This window comes from Dendropsophus ebraccatus, chromosome 7 (assembly GCF_027789765.1).
Source record: "Dendropsophus ebraccatus isolate aDenEbr1 chromosome 7, aDenEbr1.pat, whole genome shotgun sequence".
Lineage (NCBI taxonomy): Eukaryota > Metazoa > Chordata > Amphibia > Anura > Hylidae > Dendropsophus > Dendropsophus ebraccatus.
The window spans coordinates 78,793,442-78,816,272 of NC_091460.1; the positions used below are offsets into that span (position 1 = coordinate 78,793,442).

The 22,831-nt window shown below is 43.4% G+C and overlaps 1 protein-coding gene across 1 annotated transcript in view; it reads right to left on the minus strand.

Moving 5' to 3' along the window:
* LOC138796565 (polypeptide N-acetylgalactosaminyltransferase-like 6) overlaps positions 1-22,831 on the minus strand; it is a 397,761-nt gene that overhangs the window by 21,299 nt on the left and 353,631 nt on the right. Inside the window, exon 3 of the mRNA XM_069976174.1 lies at positions 13,305-13,443. Coding sequence (XP_069832275.1) covers positions 13,305-13,443 — 139 coding nt within the window. The remainder of the gene's footprint in view (positions 1-13,304; positions 13,444-22,831) is intronic.

Sequence of the window (22,831 nt, forward strand, 5' to 3'; positions counted from 1 at the left end):
CTTCAGGAGTGCTCTGTGTTTTTTTTTTTTGTTACCTTAAATAGCAAAAAACACTTCATAAAAAAAAAAAAATTCCCATTAGCACAAAAAATGCACATCAAAATAGCCTGGTAAATGGAAAACTAAAAAATGTATAGAAGTTACAATAGGGTGAGTTTGAGCATATACACTGCTCAGAAAATAAAGGGAACACTTAAACAATACAACTTCAAGTAAATCAAACTTCCGTGAAAGTAAACTGTCCACTTAGGAAGCAAAACTGGCTAACAATGAATTTTACATGCTGTTGTGCAAATGGAATAGCCAACAGGTGAAAATAATTGGTAGTTAGCAAGACATACTCAATAAATGAGTGGTTCTGCAGGTGGGGCCCATAGACCGCTTCTGAGTACCTATGCTTTCTGGGTGATGTTTTCATCACTTTTGAATGTTGGTGGTGCTTTCACACTCGTGGTAGCATGGGACAGACTCAACAACCCACACAAGTGGCTCAGGTAGTGCAGTTCATCCAGGAAAGCACATATATGCGTGCTGTGACAAGAAGGTATGCTGTGTCAGTCAGCGTAGTGTCCAGAGACTGGAGGCGCTACCGGTGAACAGGCCAGTATACCAGGAGACATGGAGGAGGCTGTAGGAGGGCAACAACCCAGCAGCAGGACCTCTACCTCCGCCTTTATTCAAGAAGGAAAAGGAGGTGCACTGACAGAGCCCTACAAAATGACCTCCAGCTAGCCACAAATGTGCATGTGTCTGCATAAACGGTTAGAATTTGAGTCCATGAGAATGATATGAGGGCCCAATGTCCACAGATGGGGGTTGTGCTCACAGCCCAACACCATGCAGGACACTTGGCATTTGCCAGAGAACACCAGGATTCACAAATTCGCCACTGGCACCCTGAACTCTTCACAAATGTAAGCAGGTTCACAATGAGCACATGTGACAGACATGACAGAGTGTGGAGATGCCATGGAGAGCAATCAGCTGCCAGTTACCTCCTTCAGCATTGAGTCAGTAATGGTGTGGAGTGAGATTTCTTTGGAGGGCCGCACAGTAGGAGGTAGCCTGACTGCCATTAGGTACGGGAGAGAAGAAGAAGAAAGCCGGCACCGGCGCCTCGTGTGATACCTCAATACACCAAGGATAAGGATTATGTGAGAAGGTGCTCACCTAAATGCCACTTGGGCTTTGTGCATATCACCCCTCAACAGGGTACAAATCCGAATCCAGGGTCTTGTTTGGTGACAGTCCACTGTATAGGGGCCTACTACCTCTAGGGACTGCTAAGCTGACTGTACCAAAAACACAGGATACTCCCAAAATAATGGGGCCCGTGGAGAGAATAAGTGAATAAAATAAAAAGGAATTAAGGTACTCACGGTCAGCGCTGTCCACATAGAGAAGTGGCCGAAAGATTTAGAGGTCAGTATCTACTTCAGCCATGTGTAATGCTTCCCTGCTGATGTTGTGAGTGTCAGGACACTACTTCCATGAGGCACTGACAGGACCTGTCAGTGCCTCATGAAAGTAGTGTCCTGACACTCACAACATCAGCAGGGAAGCATTACACATGGCTGTAGTAGATACTGACCTCTAAATCTTTCGGCCACTTCCCTATGTGGACAGCGCTGACCGTGAGTACCTTAATTCCTTTTTATTTTATTCACTTATGCCATTAGGTATGGAGATGAGATCCTTAAACCCCTTGTGAGCCCATATGTTGGTGTGGTTGGCCCTGGGTTCCTCCTAATGAAGGACAATGCTAGACCTCATGTGGCTGGAGTGTGTCAGCAGTTTCTGCAAGATAAAGGCATAGAAGCTATGGAGTGGCCTGCCCGTTCCCCAGGCCTGAATCCGATTGAGCACATCTGGGACATCATGTATTGCTCCATTCACCACATACTGTCCAGGAGTTGGCAAATGTTTTTTTCGAGCTCAGGAGACCGTCTATCACCTCATCAGAAGCACGCCATTGTAGGGAGTTCATGCAGGCCACACACAATACGAAGCATCATTTCAACTTGTTTTAAGGTCGTTATATGAAAGCTGTATCAGCCTGTAGTGTGTTTTTCCACTTTAATTTTGTGTGTGACTCCAAATTCAGGCCTCCATTGGTTAATAAATTTTATTTCCATTGATGATTTTGGCGTGATTTTGTTGTCAGCACATTCAATTTTGTATAGAACAATTTTGTATAGTAATCAATGAGAATATTACATTCTGTCAGATCTAGGATGTGTTGAGTGTTCCCTTTCTTTGCCCTAATATTCGTGAGAAAGGGTGGACCAGCAGGATGGATCAGTGCGCTGAGGGCAGTAGTTCTGTCCCTGTGCATTAAACCACCTAATTTGCATGTTGAATAAAGAGACATTTTTCCTAAAATGGCCCTGAGGATGAGGATGAAGATAGGAAAACGGCCTTCCTTCTCAGCATTCCCTGTCCTATGGGAACATGACAGCAAGTCACAGTCTTCTAACCTAATGTTAGTTTCCCTTTAAAGGCAGCGGCCTACGTCTTCTCGTTCCATTGTTTGTTAATTTAATCTTTACCTAATACTTTACAAATTGCAAAGCACTTTGATTATTGTTGTTATTATAGTGCTTGAAAAGCACTGTATTGTAATCCGTATTCTTCTTCTTCTTCCGTTTCTTCTTCCAGCCATTTTTCTGCGCGTAATACAGCCCGAACCGCTTTGCGCACACACTCCATTCAAACTGCTTTTCGAAGCCCTCGGCGGTGTGTGGTGTGCTATCTATTTTTCGTTTCGATCGAATTTGTCGTTTTTAAGAAATTCACGTTTAAAGACCCCAAATTTCCCATAGAAAATAATGGCCCATTGCAAATAATGCCCACACTCTAACCACTAACAGCCAATCACAGCACATATGCAAATAGCTGAAATATAGCAGCCAATAGGAACTCTAAGGTCTTGTCAGACATGTATCACACCATCCACAGTCACATGTCACAGTCACTATTGGCCAATAGAAGATGTAATATATGGAAGGTCCTTAACGATTTTGTCTCACTGACATGAGTAAGATTGTCATGGTAACCGAGCAATGATCTTTACCATTATAAGTACCCAGATTGCTCTTAAAGGGACCCAGGTCGCCCTTAAAGGAACGCAAGTTGCTCTTAAAGGGACCCAAGTCGCTCTTAAAGGGACAGGAGCCATGTAGCTTTTAAAGGGACCCAAGTCGTTCTTAAAGGAAGCCAAGTCGCTCTTAAAGGGACGGGACCAAAGTCGCTCTTAAAGGGTCCCATGTAGCTTTTAAAGGGATCCAAAACGCTCTTTAAGGGACGGGACCCAAGTTGCTCTTAAATGGAAGGGATGCATGTTGCTCTTAAAGGGACCCAAGTCACTCCAAAAGGTATGGGACCCATGTCGCTCTTAAAGAGACCCATGTAGCTAGAGCGACCTGGGTCCCTTTAAGAGCGACCTGGGTCCCTTTAAGAGCGTAATGGGTCCCTTTAAGCGTGAAATTGGTCCCTTTAAGCGTGAAATTGGTCCCTTTAAGAGTGAAATTGGTCCCTTTAAGAGCGACCTAGGTCCCTTTAAGAGCGATTTGGGTCCCTTCAAGAGCGACCTGGGTCCCTTTAAGAGCAATCTGGGTCCCTTTAAGAGTGAAATGGGTCCCTTTAAGAGTGAAATTGGTCCCTTTAAGAGTGATATTGGTTTCTTTAAGAGCGAAATATGTCCCTCTAAGAGCAAAATGGGTCCCTTTATGAGCGACCTGGGTCCCTTTAAGAGCGAAATTTTTCCCTTTAAGAGTGAAATTGGTCCCTTTAACCCTTAGACGACCCAGGGCGTATAGTTACGCCATGGAAGTCTGTCCCCAGACGACCTAGGGCGTAACTGTACGCCCTGGGTGTTTCTCACGCTATGAAGCGTGCTCCGGAGCGGAGCGCGCTTCATAGCAGGTGGGGGCCGGCTGCAATCAGCAGCCGGGACCTCACGGTAATGACACGCTGCAGCGATCGCGCTGCCGCGTGTCATTAACTCCTTAAACGCCGCGATCGCGGCGCGACCGCGGCATTTAAGTGTAAGTGACAGGGGGAGTCCCCTGTCACTTACCGAACGGGACCCCCGCAGTGTGACTGCGGGGGTCCTGATCGGTAAAACGGGCCGCCGGAGGTCTCTCACCTGCCTCCGTGCGGTCCGATCGGCGCTCTGGTCACTGAGCCTGCACAGGCAGGCTCAATGAGCAGAGCGCCGATAACACTGATCAATGCTATGCCTATGGCATAGCATTCATCAGTGTAAAAATCCAAGTAGTGAATGTAAAAGTCCCCCAAAGGGACTTCAAATGTGTAAAAAAAAAAAAGTTAAAAACACTAACACACTACCCCCAAACCCCTCCGCCAATAAAAGTTGAAATCACCCCCCTTTCCCATTATATAAATAAAACATATGAAAATAAATAAATAGATAAACATATAATATACCGTAGCGTGCGTAATTGTCCGATCTATTAAAATATAACAAGCGTCATTGCGAACGGTAAACAACGTACACGAAAAGAGGGAAAAAGTGCGCGGATTACCGATTTTATGTTACATTATATATATAAAAAAATTAATAAAAAGTGATCAAAACGTCCGATCTTCACAAATATGGTATTAATAAAAACTAGAGATCATGGCGGAAAAAATGACACCCCATACAGCCCCGTAGGTGAAAAAATAAAACCGTTATAAGCGTCACAATAGTCCCATTTTATTTATAATTAATTGCCAAAAAAAAGGATTTCATTTTTAAAAAATATATAACATTAGAGAATCTGCGTAAACCTGCATATGGTTGTGTTCGTACTGACCTATAGAGTAATGGTATCATGTCGCTTTTACCATATAGTGCATTACGTAGACACAGGAACCCCCCAAACGTTACCATATTGCATTCTTTCTTGCGATTTCACCAATTTATATCTTCATAAATAATATATTTGGAATTCCATCATACATGTTATGGTAAAATGAATGACGCCATTACAAAGTACAACTATTCCTGTAACAAATAAGCCCTTACATGGCCTTGTAGATAAAAAAATGAAAGTGCTAGAGCTCTTAGAAGGGGAGGAGGGAAAAACGGAAACACTAAGATCAAAATTTGCGCGGTCCACTGGGTCATTTTGGGCCTGGTCCTCAAAGGGTTAAGAGCGACATAGGTCCCTTTAAGAGCAAAATTGGTCACTTTAAGAGCGAATATGTCCCTTTAAGAGCAAAATGGGTCCCTTTATGAGCGACCTGGGTCCCTTTAAGAGCGACCTGGGTCCCTTTAAGAGCAAAATATTTCCCTTTAAGAGCGACCTGCATCCCTTTAGGAGCGACCTGGGTCTCTTTAGGAGCGACCTGGGTCCCTTTAAGAGCGACCTTGGTCCCTTTAAGAGCGACCTGGGTCCCTTTAAGAGCGACCTGGGTCCCTTTAAGAGCGAAATGGGTCCCTTTAAGAGCGAAATGGGTCCCTTTAAGAGCGAAATGGGTCCCTATAAGAGTGAAATGGATCCCTTTAAGAGCGAAATGGGTCTCTTTAAGAGCGACCTGGGTCCCTTTAAGAGCCACCTGGGTCCCATTAAGAGCGTAGGGACCCAGGTCGCTCCTAAAGGGAAGTCACTGGTAAAGGGGCGCTCTGGAAGTCACTGGTAAAGGGGCGCTCTGGAAGTCACTGGTAAAGGGGCGCTCTGAAGGTCACTGGTAAAGGGGCGCTCTTTTCAAGCACTATGTATTTTCCTGGAAATGCAAATCTAGTTATTATTATTATTATTATTATTATTATTTACACAAGTCTATATGACCAACTGCAAACTCATTTTTTATTAATCTTATAAAAAGAGAGGAAATATAACCAGTGTCTGCTGAATGATGGGGTTGACATCACTTGTGCATATTACTTTAGTCATTTAAATAAGTTAGTTCTGCCTCCCTTGTCAACCAGTTACTGTAATGACTGCATGTGTTTTCAAATATTGCTGTAAGACTGATGCTTTATGAATTGTTAAAGACTATTGCCAAGTCAGCTAATGACATACAAGTGAAGTAGACTTATGTAAAAAAAAAAAAAGTTTGTTCTATTTATTTTTGAAATTCTGTAGAAAGTATGATTAACTTTCTATATAGAAATAAAGGTGAATAACTTCCATGTATGCTTTGGATTTGTAATGTTTAATAATTACGTGCTTTTTCTTTTTTCACTTTATATTTAAAAGGCCATAGCACTTGCATTTTTTACCTAGAGACCCAAATGAGCCCTTATTTTTTGCGACACCAATTGTACATTGCAATGACAGACTTTATTTTCCCATAAAATATGCTGCAAAACCAGAAAAAAAAAAAAAAAAAAAAACATTTGCGCTGTCAAATTAAAAAGAAAAAAAGTCATTTGTTTTCATTTCAGGGCACTTCGTGTTTACGCCGTTTGCCCTGTGGTAAAACTGACATGTTATCTATGTTCCTCACATCAGTACGATTACAAAGATATATATCTTTACTTTATTTATATTATTTGATAGTTTTTAAAAATTAAAGCATTTAAAAAAAAAACATGACAAAACCTTGTTTGCATATATGCAACCTTTTAATCACTTTTTATTAACTTTGTTTCTGGATTTGACGTGACAAAAGATGCGTAATTTTGCACTTTGGAATTTCTTTGCGCTGGAGCCATTTACAGTGCGAGATTAGGAATGTGATAATTTAATAGTCCAGGCGATTAAGCATGCGGCGATGCCAAATATGTTTGTTTATTTGTTTATTTATATTTAGAAAATGGGAAAAGGGGGTGATTTGGACTTTTATTAGGGGAGGGGATTTTTTATTATTTAAAAATAATAACTTTTTTAAAAAGCAGTCCTTGGGGGACTTCTATATACACAGCAATGATCAGCAAGATCAGTGATACATTGCTCTGGCCTGCTGCAGACCAGAGCAATGTATTGCCGACCCTGGATCAGCTTCAGTGCGGCGCTTAGGCCAGAAAAACAGACCCTCCCTGCTGAGATCGCATCACTTGGGGGGGGAGGTCCATCCTGCTAGACACCAGGGACTACAGGTACAGAGCATTTAAATGCAGCTCTCAGGTTTGACAGCTGCATTTACATGCTTAATTTGCCGGTGCGGCAATGGGAACCCAGTCGGCTAATAGAGGCGCTCCCGGCAGGACCCCTCTCTGAACTCCCCTCTTCCCGCCATGATGTACCAGGTACGTCATGGGACGCAAAGGGGTTCAAGAATATACTGATGACAATAGCTTAAGTAGCTTAAGGATTGAAGAACCAAAAATAATATTTACGATTTTATGACTCTCTTCTGTGGATTCAGTGGTATTGTTTGTGAAACAACAATTCTCATCACACCTTTAGTATTATTAACCCGCTTCCACAGCTGCACTGTCAACTAAATCCTTGCAGCCTATGCCTGATGCTGCTGCAATGTTAATTAATGTACACAGGATGGCACGGGAACAGATCCAGTGCTTGTGCCATCTGTCAAGGGTCCCGGCTGTCAGGCACCCTCTGCAACAGTTGAGACTGGAACTGCGCTCTGATCCTGATAGTTAACCCTATAGATGCTGCAGTCAGTGTGACTGAAGCATCTAGCAGGGTGGACAGTTTACCATCGGGGTCCTGCTATACTATAAAAGTCCCGATGTTGGCCATGGAGACCTCACTGAGGCTATAAAAGTTGATCAGCTTTTGATCCAGTTTTAAATGACGTCCGTCATTTTGAGTCTGAAATAAGGGACGTTATTTAGCAGCCTTGCCGCCCCTTAGTGCAATGACTGGTGTTGGTACATTATTCTAGTTTAGTTGTTACTAATTGGCCTTAAACGTCCGTTATCCAATGCATTTTGTGCGTTGGACGTCCGTCTTCCCATTGACTTCAATGCATTGCCATTGCAGTCAGTTAAAACAAGTCGCTGCAAAAACAGACATTTTTTTAAATAGCAACGCCTTTTCTCTATTTTTAATGTGTGAACATACCCTAATGTGGGCATTTTTAAAAGGAAAATCACAAGGATAATGGGCAAAATTTACCTAAGGTACAACGCGTAATGAAAAAAATCTCAGAATCTTTTGGATAAGTTAAAGTATCCTAGAGCTACAAGCATAACCACATAAATTGAGACGGGTCAGATTTTAAAAATGGGCCCAGTTAACTTGCAATTGACTTTAATTTCTGATATTGCTGCACATGGACTCATTGGTCTTAATGTATCAAAAAAGAAACTGTAACCTGTTCATAGCAATGACTTTTTAGTTTTACACACTGAGCTGGAATTGGTTGCAGTTTAAACCAGTTTCTATTTCACACACTTTGATCAATCTGGGCCATTGCCTTTTATTTCTATTCCGTTGATGTTTTGTACATTAATCCTTACATTTGTACTGGGAGGTATAATTTCACATACCGAGGGGCAGTGGGATTTTGAAATTTCTCTTTAAACTAAGCATGGTTTTGCCTTTGTATCTATGTTAGAAGGTTAGTTTTGTTAACTGAGTCTAACTATGCTGGTACTGTTGTTTATATTATGGGGGGAATTTATTAAAGCGGTTATCTAGTGCTACAAAAGCATGGCCACTTTCTTCCAGAGACAGCACCACTCTTGTCTCTAGTTCAGGTGTGGTGTGCAATTTAAGCTTATGTACCAGCAGGTACATCGCTTTAAGATTTTTAAACCAGTAGACTGGTGCCGGTGCGGGGATGTTGGTGCCATGGCCCTTTTATTGAACCGCAGCCCAGTTTCTGCCCACAGCGCCGGTCTATTCCATGTCACTGGCCAAGCCTGAAACACTGAAGGTGGGCCTGCTTCCCCTAGTGTGAAAAACCCCCTCCCCTCTGTGACACTGCTCAATTGATTCTAATGGAGCTGCGTCACAGAGGGGAGGGCAGAACATCACACTGGGGGCTGGCGGGCAGACCTCCAGTGCTTCAGACTGGGCCGGTGGCTGAGTATAGACCAGCACCATCCACGGAAACTGGGCCTGTAGTTAAAAAAAAAAGGACCTTGGCATTGGCTTCTCCCCACACCAAAACCTGTCTATTAATTAAAATTTTAAAACAATGCACCTGCTGGTACATTCGTTTTAAGCTCCATTCACTTCAATGGAACTGAGTTAATATGTATATATGGTTCCTTGCCTGTTCACTGTGCTATGCTATACTGACATGAAGCAAACCCTGACAGATCCAAAACTGTAAGAAAAAAATATATAGAATTTTCCGTATGGAAAGAAAAAAATTCACATTTTACATTTCTATTAGGAACCCTTCATACATTATGATTTTCTGTCGGTCTCTTTCACTAACAAAAAAAGCTTTTTACTTGCAAGGAATAAAAGGTAATGCCAGTCAGGTTGAGTTACAGGGTTGTGTGTGATCCAGCTCTTTTGACACTGACAGTTTTTCTTCACAATGGGATCTGTAAGTTTCAGTACCTTGACTTGTTATCTGAATTCATAAATGCTGCCAGCATACGGCTTTGTGAACAGCGTTTACTGATGGACCACTACACAGTGATTGACTGAAGCTTTCAGTACACTATGGCAGCCCACACTGGAGGGAAAGCAAGCATTAAAGGGCTTTCTATTGTCTTATCTCCCTTTTAAAAAGGATTATGAGCCGGCGGAAACAAAAGTTTCCTGCTTCTCTTCCATTTTCTTGGGTAAATAGTTTTCACACTTAGTGACAATTTGATAGCTGACCTTTCTTTTGCTGCAGTGTGATATTCAAGCAATGCCGTGTGTCATCTATGTGGTGGCAAACCCATGACAAAGATTGCCAGAAAAAAAATATCAGCAATTAAAATAATACTCGCTTCGCTCATTTTTGGCAACATGAACTATAGTTTTAATAGTATCATATTTACATTTTTTAATGCTTTAATTTTTTATATATAATAACAAACATCAGCAATCTTGGTGTTTTTTTTCTTCTGTTCATTCACGCTGTTTATCATGAGGGGACAATATTGTTATATTTTAATTGATCTGACAATTCCGCACACTACGGTACCAATTGCACTTAATAAATCCCCTTGTGGACTTATGTATGCAATCATTAAAGGGGTTATCCAGTGCTACAAAAACATGGCCACTTTCTTTCAGAGACAACACGACTCTTGTCTCCAGTTCAGGTGCAATTTGCAATTAAGCTCCATTCAATTCAATGGAACTAAGGGTCCTATTCCACGGGCCAAGGAGGGCCTAATCAACGATGTAAACGAGCGGCGATCTGCTAGATCGCCACTCGTTTACTGGGCCTATTCCACGGCCCGATGATCGTTGAGCGAGGGCTGCAGGGACATAGTTACCGATGTCCTTCAGGCTTTGCAGCATCATACAATACCTGTCCAGGCTTCTTCTCTGCGCTGTCTTCATCCCCGAGTCCCGCGCGCTCTATCTTTCAGAATGGCCGGTCAGCTGACAGGCCACACTCAGCCAATCACAGGCCGCGGCGGTCCTGGCGCTCCGTCATCTGACCGGCCATTCTGAAAATAGAGCGCGCGGGACCCGGGGATAAAGAGAGAGAAGTGCGGAGAAGAAGCCTGGACAGGTAATGTATGCTGCTGCTGCTTGTCAAATCGTCGGTCGCCCGCTGCGCACCACTGTTCAACCATAGCGATGCGCAGTGGGGGAATGATGATTTTAGGTCTGCCCCTAAATGAACGATCAGCCGATGATCGGCCAAATCGGGCCAAATGGAGTTGATCCGGCCGATTATCGTTACTGTGGAATAGGGCCCTAAGCAGCAAAACCCTGCCTAAGCTGGAGACTAGACTGGGGCTCTTTGGAAGAAAGTGGCCATGTTTTTGTAGCTCTGGATAACCCCTTTAAATTACATAAACTGCTCAATGCTATGAAATTGCATTACATTGATCAGTATTATAAGCGATCTTCTCATAGAGTCTGCCTGAAGCAGCCTCTGTGAGAAGATCCCAATCCAACAGGACAGTGGTAAGTATTTCTCCTCCACCTGTCAGGGAAAATGTTTAAGACCCCCACAGTCATTCTGTGGGGGGTCCTGATCAGTCAGTGATAGGTACTTATCCTGTCCCTGACTCCCTAACCCTTTCAGGACCAGTACAGAAATTAACGCTTTTCAGAATAATGCTCTATTCCTTCCTCGGTAATGAGTTGCAAAACTCAATACTGAGGAAGGAATAGAGCATTATTCTGAAACGCTTTTAATAGTTGCAACTAGTGGTGAATATTATTGTACTTATTGCACCAGTCTCCAATGCCAAATCCCCAGTGATAATTTAATTCACACACTGGAGGACTGGCGGATCCGCAGCAGATCAGCAGCAGATTTAACTAAATGAATGAACACAGCATCATATCCGCACTTACAAATCTGCTGCGGATCCGCAGCGGATTTGACAGTGCGTTTTTAATGCTGTGTTCATTCATTTAGTTAAATCTACTGCGGATCTGCTGCGGATCCGCAGCGGATTTTCTGCTGCGGTACGGTAGGTGTGAAGGCACCCTAAAACAGGAATGGCAGCAGCTAGAAAGGAGACAGCTCAAAATACTCAGGGCAACTTGATGAGTAAGACCAGCTAGCATTTCATTTTTTAGCTCTTAGGTGGATAACCCCTTGGAGGACCAAAGGCCATTTTTGAAATCTGACTAATATCACTTGGTTTATGTTGGTATATATCTGTGATACTTTATTTATCCATGCAATTCTAAGACTGTTTTCTCATGATATATTGTACTTTAGGGTTGTTGTACATTTTAGCTGATATCCCTCAAATTCCTTGAGAAAAATGACCTAATTTCATGAAAAAAATGACAACAATTTGCATTTTTTTAACTTAAAATATTTTACAGTAATCATTTGGGTTTAACCAAGTTATAATTTTATTGTGAGCATCATTACGGACACAGCAATACTAATTATGTGTAGTTTTTTTTTGGCTGCCTACATTTATTATTAGCATTCGTTGCTATAGGGATTATATGTTTTACGCCATATTTATATTTTTATTTGTGTGTTTCTTATTTTTTTACATTTCTACTGTCCCACCATGGGGACTTCAATATCTGTCAATGTAATCTGTCTGTCATAGGCAAAGCTGATCATGCTCAACGTTAGGGCTGAGTCTGATCACCCACTGTAGCTATGACACAGGAGGCCTCAGGGAAGCTTCCTGTTGCCATAGCAACCATCAGGCCTCTGCAATTGCTTTGCACAGCCTCAGTGTGAACAGGGGGACCATTATCCCTTTATTCACACTGATCACAGCACCTATAGAATTAACTGCTGTAATTCGGGCTCGACCCAGGTCTCGGCAGATGTGCCGGGTGCCTGGCTATCACTGACAGCTGGGACCCACCGCAGATATAGTGTGCACCGGCCTCTGCGCTTGTTTTAACCCAAAACGTAACTGTACATCCTTGAGCTGCAATGCACTACAAAAAACGTGATACAGTTACGTCCTCGAGCCTGAAGGGATTACATGCCATGATCACTATAGATCACAATGTTTAAGAGAGTAATGACAGACAGCTGTGTGATCAAGGCTGCCTGTCTGCTCCGCTCCCTCCCTGGTTGCTGGGAAAAGATGAATTCAGTACTCGGGAACTTCCCAGGACAGAATCCATCTTTTTCCAGCACCTGGGTAGGAACGACACAGAGTGGAGCAGACTTCAAAGCCTGCAGCCGGAGTCTTTGACCTGCTACATCTGACAGTGTAGCCCGGCTTCCACATGCAGGAGGAAAATAACCTGTGAAAACGCTAGAGGTATCATGTTCTGGAGACTAACCTAAAGCCAACCCAGTTGGTAGCATAGTTGGTCCATACCCATTGCTCCTTATACTGTAGATAAGAAAACAATCTACAACCAATAACCCTAAAACAAATATATCCACAAAATTTTTACTTTACGTTAGTGCAGGCCTCACACCAGGAAATTACTTGGTCACTTTTTCTAAAATGATATATTTTATTATTTTATATTTTTTTTTAAGCAAGAAACCATAATCTATGAGTGATTTCATTTCCATTCATCAGTTTTATTGGATTGCAGCGTGACCCTATAATGACTTCTTTCATCAGTTTCAGCAAGTTGCTTTATGTATTGAAACGATACATAGAACCTTAAATTTAAATTACATAAGCATATCCAAAATTCCCAGATTCGCCTAGTTTCCAAAAGGGCTTGTCTGCCAACCACTACATCAATGAAATTAGATAAAAATTTACAGCTAAGTTGATTAGATGAACATTTTCCTTTTACTCATTTTAGTATATATATAGTTTATTATTTAATGGATATTCTAATAGAAGGTCAACTTACTTAGGATGTCGAATGTCAGGGAGCGATCTCTCCAGTGCTATATTGTTGCTAACGTATATATTAAAGCCATTTTCTCTATAAGCTGTATCATCTTGGTCCAATTCATTGACAGGATATGGCTTCCCATGTTCACCTTTACCTAGAAGAATTATAAACAATTAGAAATAATATTATGACCAGAATTGCCAATGATATCCATCTATACTAGAAACAACCACATTTTTTAAAATAAATTATATGAATGATGAGAAATACAGTATGTTTCAAAATTTAAACTAAATTACGTTATGTATTTTATGTAATGGTTTTAGTCAAAAATAACATAACAAGTAAGTCAGAGAGCCAACCTTGAGGTGTTAAGTGATGCTGACATCAGATTGAGGCGCAGCTGATACTTGCACTGGAAGCAGTGCGGATGTTCTGAGAAGTAGGGGAGATCAGAAGTTTGAATGCTATACTGTTGTTTATGTACCCCATATAGTTAACTATATTTAAACATACAAGTCAAAGTGACAGTGTTATGTCAAACTTTAGAAGTGTGGATAGATTGTGCTGTTAAAGGAGAACTTTGGCGAAAATAAAAAATACAACACGGGAAAGGGGGAATATATACTTACCTGTGCCCGTGCCTCCACAGCACTGCATCACCACCTCATTCTCACCCTTGTGTCTTCACTTTCTCCCATTTTCTGGTGTTGTCACAACCTGGCAGGAAGTGTCTGCTCAGCCAGTCAGTGAGGCAAGAGGTGATGTGGTGCTGCGGGGCACAGAGACAGGTAAGTATAGTGTCAGACTTGGTAGGCAGAAATAGTACGAGACAGTGAGCCCTGAAGCTAGACCCACCTTTGGACCCTACCTGCTTGCCGCAACGACCCTAAACGGTCACGGACAACCACGGTGCCGGTCCTTATACTGATATAAATGTAAACATGAAACAAAGACAGACAAACGAACACAATAGAGTGAAGTCAACAAGCCAAGTCAGTAACACACGGGCAGCGAGGTACAAAATCGAAAGACAAGCGGGAAGTCAGTAACAGGCAGAAGGTCAGAAAACGCAGCAACAACAGAGGAAGGATAGGGCAGGGAAGGCAGAACCAGGATCAGGGGAGCTGGGACTAGAACAATCTAATAGCCAGCAAATGAGTCTGATACTGGCCATACTTTATACTGGATCAGGAGTCCAGACCAGCCTCTCATTGGTCCGGCCTCCTGAATCCAAAGTCTGTGCAGCTGAGACATTGCAGGCTGAATGGCAGAGCGATCTACCCCTCAGCCTGAGTGTGACCGCACTCAGCTGTGAGAGCTGGGCGGAAGCCGGCCGTGACACGGAGCCGCGGCGTCCCAGGTTGTCAAGGACGCCGTCGGGTCTCCGTGACGTCACGCGGCCCCGGCGGCTGATGCGGCGCTGTGTCCTAGCGCCGTCAGACGGGGCTGAGGCCGACGAGGACGTCGCTGGATCCACGGCAGGTGAGTTGCTTACATATAGCTTGTTTATTATGTCTGCATCTCCCTGTCTACACTATATTTTTTGTTTTCGCTGGAGTTCTCCTTTATTGATGCCTTGATATACTCTAGATTGTGGTACATATAACATGAAAGGCTATACATTGTGAAAGAATATCCCAGGTTTTGACCTCAAAACATTGAAACAAATTTACTAGCAAATGCACTAGATTTCTGGTGTAATTTGCACACAAAAAAAAAAAAAGACTTAACTTTGGCACTGTTATGGCTGCAATTTCCTGCATAACTGTCTGATGACCTGAACTAACAGCTGTGTTAGACTGGCCTAAGACTTGTTTCACAATGTTAAGGAGTGTGTCAGACAGTACTTACTGTATGCATCAACATCCTGTCAAAAATGGGATGGCAATGTATACTGTGGCATTCTGCAGCACAATGGTCTGCACAGGGGGCCTGTAATGGTCCCACTAAGTTAACTTATATATACAGGAATGGCCTAACTGTAGTGACTAGATGAAAACTGGACTATTGTAGGGCACAACAGCATAGCTATAGCTATTTTGTATTCCCTAACACAGTCTAAGCTGGAACATAGGGTGTGGTTCTGTGAAATAGAAATCCTTCCGCCCACCTGGCTTCCTCAGGAGTGTGGTCTTGAGGATATTCATCCTAGGGCTACTTTATCCAACTTTTAATGCTGCTGCTGAGCAGTAGGAGGAATGCCACAATAAATCATTGGGTTGCAAAGCGTCTGAACCACCAAATGCTTTTATGAAAAGCCATTTTTGCGCAGTTGTAATTCTTGTCACTCGGCCCATTGTTGTTAAATGTTGCAGTTTTACTGATAACTGCTAACATTTGAGAAACATTTTTAAAGAGGTCTACTAATTTTTATAATTCAGATAACAGATCTGCATCAAACTGACACACACACTATCAGTGAGTAAGTGTCAAGCAAGCTACGAAATAGAGATATAACAGTTAATCCACAGCGGATCCAAAGAAAGTATTGTTCTTCCTTCATCTAAAATAACTTTTATAAGTTTTATTGAGAAAACTTAATACCCAATTCAGTTCAAACTAAAACATAGTTCATATCTTATTATAGAGACTTTATTTTATCTATTGGCATATGGAGTGGGCCACCTGATTATTATTATTATTATTATTATTATTATTATTATTATTATTATTATTATTATTATTATTGTGTTCTCCAAGGTGACTAACCCTGAGTCTGTCTTCATTTCTACTGGTTTGGCCATAAGAGATAGAAAGGAGGCTGACTGTAAAGTTCCTCAAGAAGATTACTTGTTTGCCCTACCAATCCCTACTTTATTTACACATCTACAGTTGAGCGAACCTTCAAAATATTTGAATCAATATGTGTGGATAAGTAGGTTTAATGAACTATAAAATTGTACTTTTAGGAACCTTTTGATTTAGGTTTACTGCTCTTACAAGAGAAAAAAATATATTTCTGCAGAATTTCTATTCTTGGTATGAAATATTGGAATGGGTGACCTTCTATTCATTGACGTTTAGCTGTTCAGGAGTTGCTTATCAGGCAAAGTAACATCAAGCCAGTTTTCCTTGGACAGACATAGTCTGCATGAAAGATGTCCCTTAATAAGAAAAATTAATGCATGTTATTCATGTTCCCGAATCTTTTTCTATAAGTTTTTAAGAGGAGTTTCACTGTAAAAGATTTCAAAATGCTAAAAGACCAGTCTCCCTGTGTTAAATTGGCTGTGTCGTGTAGTTTTGAGCCATGCAGTGGCATGCCTGCCAAGTTCAATTTCCCTTACAGACCATAAAATTTAGCTTATTTTGTGAAAGTGAAATAGGGTAAGGCAAACATCTTCTCCTTGCAAATTGTACTTCAGATCTTCCGAGTATTCATTAGCAAATTGCAGACCTGCTGCTCATTTTTTTGTATATACAGGTATAAGAAAACAAAGATACATTATTGTCTAGTTGAGCATGTTCATCATAGCTGCAGAGAAGTGTAAAAAGTAAAAAAAAAAAAAAAGTAAAGATGGAAGATGGAAAAAATAATACTGATAATTAAGTGTGCAAAAATAGGTCCACATCCAAAGAATATATTGTCCCAGCATCTGAGAGATTTCTTTGGGAACAACATCTTAATTATTACTTATTGTCAATAAGGGTAAATTCACACGGGCGGATCCGATGGGAGTCTCACACACAAAATCTGCAGCTAATCCGCAATACACGTATTATTCTTAATATTAATACGTGTATTGTGGATTAGCTGCGGATTTCGTGCGTGAGACTCCCGGCGGATCCACCCGTGTGAATTTACCCTAAAGGTACTAGAGGGGCAATGGTGGCAATGGTGGCATACTACATTTAGTGGTTGTATTATATGCTAAACCGTTGCAATACAAACTTAGTGGAACACTGATTGGCAGTGGGCGCTTTGTTCAGGAATGAAATGTTAGAGAAAGCAGCAGTAAGAATCACAAACCAAGGGCGGTTGGAACAGTAGCTGCAGGAGACTGGGCAGATACATATGCAATGTTTTTTTTTTTTTGTTTGTTTGTTTTGAAAGCACTACACTTGTTTTCTATATAAGTATATATTCTCTTCCCTTCATCTATTTTAATTCATGTGCTATTTACTAGTCTCAACTCCTTCATATATATACACATATATCACAGAGATATTTTGAAAATGTTTGATCAGCAGGGATCTGGATATTTTAACTCCCACAGATCATTAGAACAAGCTAGAATAAGCACTTTTACCTGACTCACCCTGCTTCAAAATTTCTCTTAGTTCATGATCACTTGTTTCTAATCCCAACTTGCTGGCACTCTCCAGAGGGCAAAATGTGAGCCTACTTTACTTACAATGCCCTCGCAATGTGTCTCCTTGACCAAACACAGCCACCTTACAATGGTAGCAGTTTGGAAAGTGAATTGCAGCTGACAGATTCACAGATTCACTGGCCTAGGGGTCCTATTAGACAGCCCGATAATAAACTGCTGCTAGATCGGCACTCAATTACTGAGCTAGTACACAGGTACGCAGAAAGGGCTGCATGAACATTGTTAGTGATGTCCATGTAGCTCTTGCCTTTAGTGTAAAATATTAAAGTATTAACTCACCTTACCTTGTTCCCTGGGGAACACGGGGTAAGGTAAGTTTTTATTTTATTATTTTATACTACTATTTTATACTACAATAATCAGCCGTTGGCCATGCATCGCTATTACACATATTGATTTGCATGCAACGTCCGATGATTTTAGGTCTTGACTGAATCAGCCAATGATTGTTTCATCGGGTGATTGTTCTCTCTATTACACGGAGCAATAATTGCCCAAATCAGCCTAATGTGACCGATTATCATTCATGTAATAGGGCCCTAAGCCTTTCCTGAAATATTTTATAACCCACTTTTGAACCTGTTTAATTTCATTAATATCTCTTTGTAGATGAGGTCTTCAAAACTGGACACAGCATTTCAGGTGTGCTCTCACTAAAGCTTTAGACAGCAGTATCACATTCTCCCTATTCCTACTGATTATGCCTTTAGATGTGCAGCCAATCATTCTTTTAGCTTTCTCTACCTCCTGGCTGGGTGGGTGGGAATCCCTTAAAAGTAGCAAACATGGGGCTAGGGATTTGTGAATATTTGAATGTATTAGTTGACAATTACTTGCATTATTCTTCTAGATGCATCTAATTGTCCCAAGACCTGTACTCTCTTTTTTTTTTTTTTTTTTTTTTATGTAAGATTGCCACAATATATGACGTTATGAACATGCTTCAGAAAAATATTTAGCATATTTTTCTGCTGCCCCTATAGTGTATATTCCAGAATTGATTTTTTTTAAGTCAATAAGTAAAGCCTTTTAAACTCTGTTAAGTACAAACCAGGGATAATATCATGGTCTCATCGTACTCCTGTGGAGTTAAAATTTACAGACAAATTTAATATTTCCCCCAAGTCTCCTTGGAGGCTAAATACTTTTCTATTAAAATCTCCTTCCACCCAGGAATACATTAAAGCAGCTCTGAAGGAATTCTTCTCCAGAATTACTGTGGTGTACACATAAAGTCTACCCCAGAGGTTTATTTATTCAACTTGCTGCCAGCACAAAAAAAAGAGAGATCAAAAGAAATCAACTCTCTCTTTTCAGAAATTCTCTCTTACAAGACCTTATTGAAATCAAACCCCACTTATGCTCTTAATACCCAGCTAAGGGAGTACCGACATACATTTAAATCTTTTTACCTGGTCCAATAAAAAAAGCTGTTTAAAATGTTTAATGTAAAATTTTATATATAAGGGGACACACTGTAACGCCTGGAGTAGTGGATCCACTGGACCGTCACCAGCGATGGCACTAACCTCACCAGGGAGCGGAGTCTAAGGGGCCGCTGGTTTTCACCAGAGCCCGCCGCAAGGCGGGATGGACTTGCTGCGGCAGGTGACCCCCAGGTCGCTACCCCTGGCTTGGTTGCTAGTGACGGCAGGCGAGGCGTGGCAGGAGCAGTAGGCAGGAGATGGTGCTGGCAGAGGTCTGTAGGCGTAACCGCAGGTGACAGGCGGAGCACAGGAGCAATGGTGAAACAGGGGAACAGGAACCAGGAACAAGGACTAGGGACCAGGTAGCGGATAGGAATCAGGAACAACAGGGAGCTGGGCCAAACGCTATGGGAAGCATGTAGAGGCTCCAACCCAAGGGACAGGGCATGCTGGGATTTATAGGGAGTGCTAGGAGCAATTAACCAATTAAGGGCGGACTGGCCCTTTAAATCTGAGACAGCCAGCGCGCGCGCGCCCTAGGAGGCGGGGACGCGCGCGCCGGCCGGCACAGACGGAGACAGGAGCGGAGGAGAGGTGAGGCGCCCCCAGGGGCCGAACTAGCAGCAGCGCCGGGTCCCTGCACAAGGACCCCGGCGGCTGCATGGGGCAGGAGGAGGTCACGGAGGTGGCCCGGAACACGGGACGCCGCCGCGGCCGTGACAGTACCCCCCCCCCTTTGGCATCCCCCTCTTTCTTGCCTGCAGAAGGAGGCATCAGGCAAATCTTGGTATTCCGCCGGTAGGCCGGACAAAGGCTTGGCGGGCTCGGGTGACAACATAGAATGCTTAGGCTGAGGTGACCTCAGACACTGGTTGGAACAGTCCTGACCCCAACTGAGAATCTTCCCGGTTCTCCAGACCAGTTTAGGGGCATGTAATTGCAGCCAAGGGAGTCCCAGGAGGATGGTGGAAGAAGAATGGGGCAGGATGTAGAAGGAGATCTTTTCCAGATGTGAAGTGCCCACCTGGAGGACTAGAGGTGCGGTCTGGTAGTGCACATGGTCGGTAAGAATCTCGCCCGTGACCGAGGAGATAGACAGGGGTCTGGCTAGTGGTGTCACGGGTAGCCGCCATCTCTGGACCAACGTAGCTGCAATAAAATTGCCTGCTGACCCAGAATCAAGAAAGGCAGTAGTTTGGTGAGTTTCTCCTGAGGGTGTCTGGATGGAAACTGGCACAGACAAACTTGGAGAGGTGGCATTCACACTCAGGGAGACCTCTCCCACCGGACCTAGGTGCTGGAGTTTCCCGGACGCTTGAGGACGTTGGGGACATCTCAGCCGAAAGTGATCCGAACCACCGCAGTAGAGGCAGAGATTCAGCTCCAGACGACGAAGTCTTTCATCAGGCGTCAGGTGAGCCCGTTCCACCTGCATAGGAATCTCAGGAGTCGACTGGGACTCCGGAACGTCAGGATACTGGAAGACCGGCGCCAGCTGGTGATGGCAACGGGACAGGCCTAGTCGCCGTTCATGCCAGTCCTCTTCCTCCCTCTCAGAAAAACGAGTATCGACCCTGGTGGCCAGTAGGATGAGTTCGTTCAGGGAGGTAGGTAGGTCTCGGGCGGAAAGCACGTCTCTCACCCGACTGGACAGACCCCTCTTGAAGGTGGCTATTAGAGCGGCCTCATTCCAGTCTAATTCTGCCGCAAGGGTGCGGAACTGGATGGCGTAGTCACCAACAGAGGAGCTCCCTTGAGAGAGGTTGAGGAGAGCAGTCTCAGCCGAAGACGCACGGGCAGGTTCCTCAAAGACAGAGCGGAACTCGGCCAGGAAAATTCGGAGATTAGCAGCCACAGGATCATCACGGTCCCACAGTGGTGTGGCCCAGGCCAGAGCTCTTCCTTCCAATAGGCTGATGATGAAAGCCACTTTAGAGCGCTCGGTGGGAAACTGACTACTTAAAAGTTCAATATGCATGGTGCACTGAGTCAGGAATCCTCTGCACAACTTGGAGTCACCAGCGTATTTGCTTGGGAGAGCCAGTCGAAGTGTAGAAAAAGCAGCAGGAGGTGGTGTGTGCTGGGCTGTAGTATGCTGCTGTAAGGCGGCAGTGAGTTGCTGGATCTGCTGCGACTGTTGCTGGATTTGTTGCGCCTGTAGGGCGACCACTCGGGCTATGTCACGGATATCAGGCACCTCGCCGGGATCCATGGTTGGAGCCTACTGTAACGCCTGAAGTAGTGGATCCACTGGACCGTCACCAGCGATGGCACTAACCTCACCAGGGAGCGGAGTCTAAGGGGCCGCTGGTTTTCACCAGAGCCCGCCGCAAGGCGGGATGGACTTGCTGCGGCAGGCGACCCCTAGGTCGCTACCCCTGGCTTGGTTGCTAGTGACGGCAGGCGAGGCGTGGCAGGAGCAGTAGGCAGGAGATGGTGCTGGCAGAGGTCTGTAGGCGTAACCGCAGGTGACAGGCGGAACACAGGAGCAATGGTGAAACAGGGGAACAGGAACCAGGAACAAGGACTAGGGACCAGGTAGCGGATAGGAATCAGGAACAACAGGGAGCTGGGCCAAACGCTATGGGAAGCATGTAGAGGCTCCAACCCAAGGGACGGGGCATGCTGGGATTTATAGGGAGTGCTAGGAGCAATTAACCAATTAAGGGCGGACTGGCCCTTTAAATCTGAGACAGCCGGCGCGCGCGCCCTAGGAGGCTGGGACGCGCACGCCGGCCGGCACAGATGGAGACAGGAGCGGAGGAGAGGTGAGGCGCCCCCAGGGGCCGAACTAGCAGCAGCGCCGGGTCCCTGCACAAGGACCCCGGCGGCTGCATGGGGCAGGAGGAGGTCGCGGCGGTGGCCCGGAACACGGGACACCGCCGCGGCCGTGACACATACTTCATCCATGCAAACTTTTAAGAGCAAGATAGGATGAAAGATGAGTCTTTTGCAGTTTTTACAAGGAACTTGATATCATTAAAAGAGGGCCATCTTCACGTTTATAAAGAGGTGATACAGGGGTTTCTTTTAAACTTAGGTTTGCTGATGAATCAATCCATTATATAATATCCATAATCCGTAATCTACCTAATTGAATTAGATTGCTCGACTTGGATCGAGAAAGGTGTTCAAGGCCATAATTACCAACTGTCCAAACTGGGGGAAATCCCAAATATTCCAGAACATTTTAACCCAATTAGATTTTGATATTAAATAGTTATTTTAACCCCTTCACATCCATAAAATGTACTTATTCACTCCTACTGCACATGTCCAGTGCAGTAGGAACACATATCTACATTCCAAATCGGTCCCTGTCAGAAGCAATTGACTGCTTCTGAAGCGCATGCGCACTTCAGAAGCAGTCTCGACGCCGAGGAGGAAGGACCTCCCTGGATGAGGTGAGTATGAGGGGTATGGGGGGGTGACTGGAGGGGGTGACTTGGGGGTGGGCAACTTCACTTTTTATCCCCTGTTACCAATGATTCATGGTGACAGGGGATAAAAAGTGCATCCCTGCACTGGAAACAAACAATCAGCGGTATATAGTATATACCGCTGATTGCTTGTTACTGAACCAAACAGGGTGTGATTAGATCAATATCAACCCCCCATAATTGCTAAAAAAAAAATATATATATATATATATATATATATATATATATATATATATATATATATATATATATATTTGCACTACTACTGTGCCTAAATATCTGTAAATAATTTTTATCTCTATAGTTACACATATGAAATCATTGTTCATCAAGTTTAT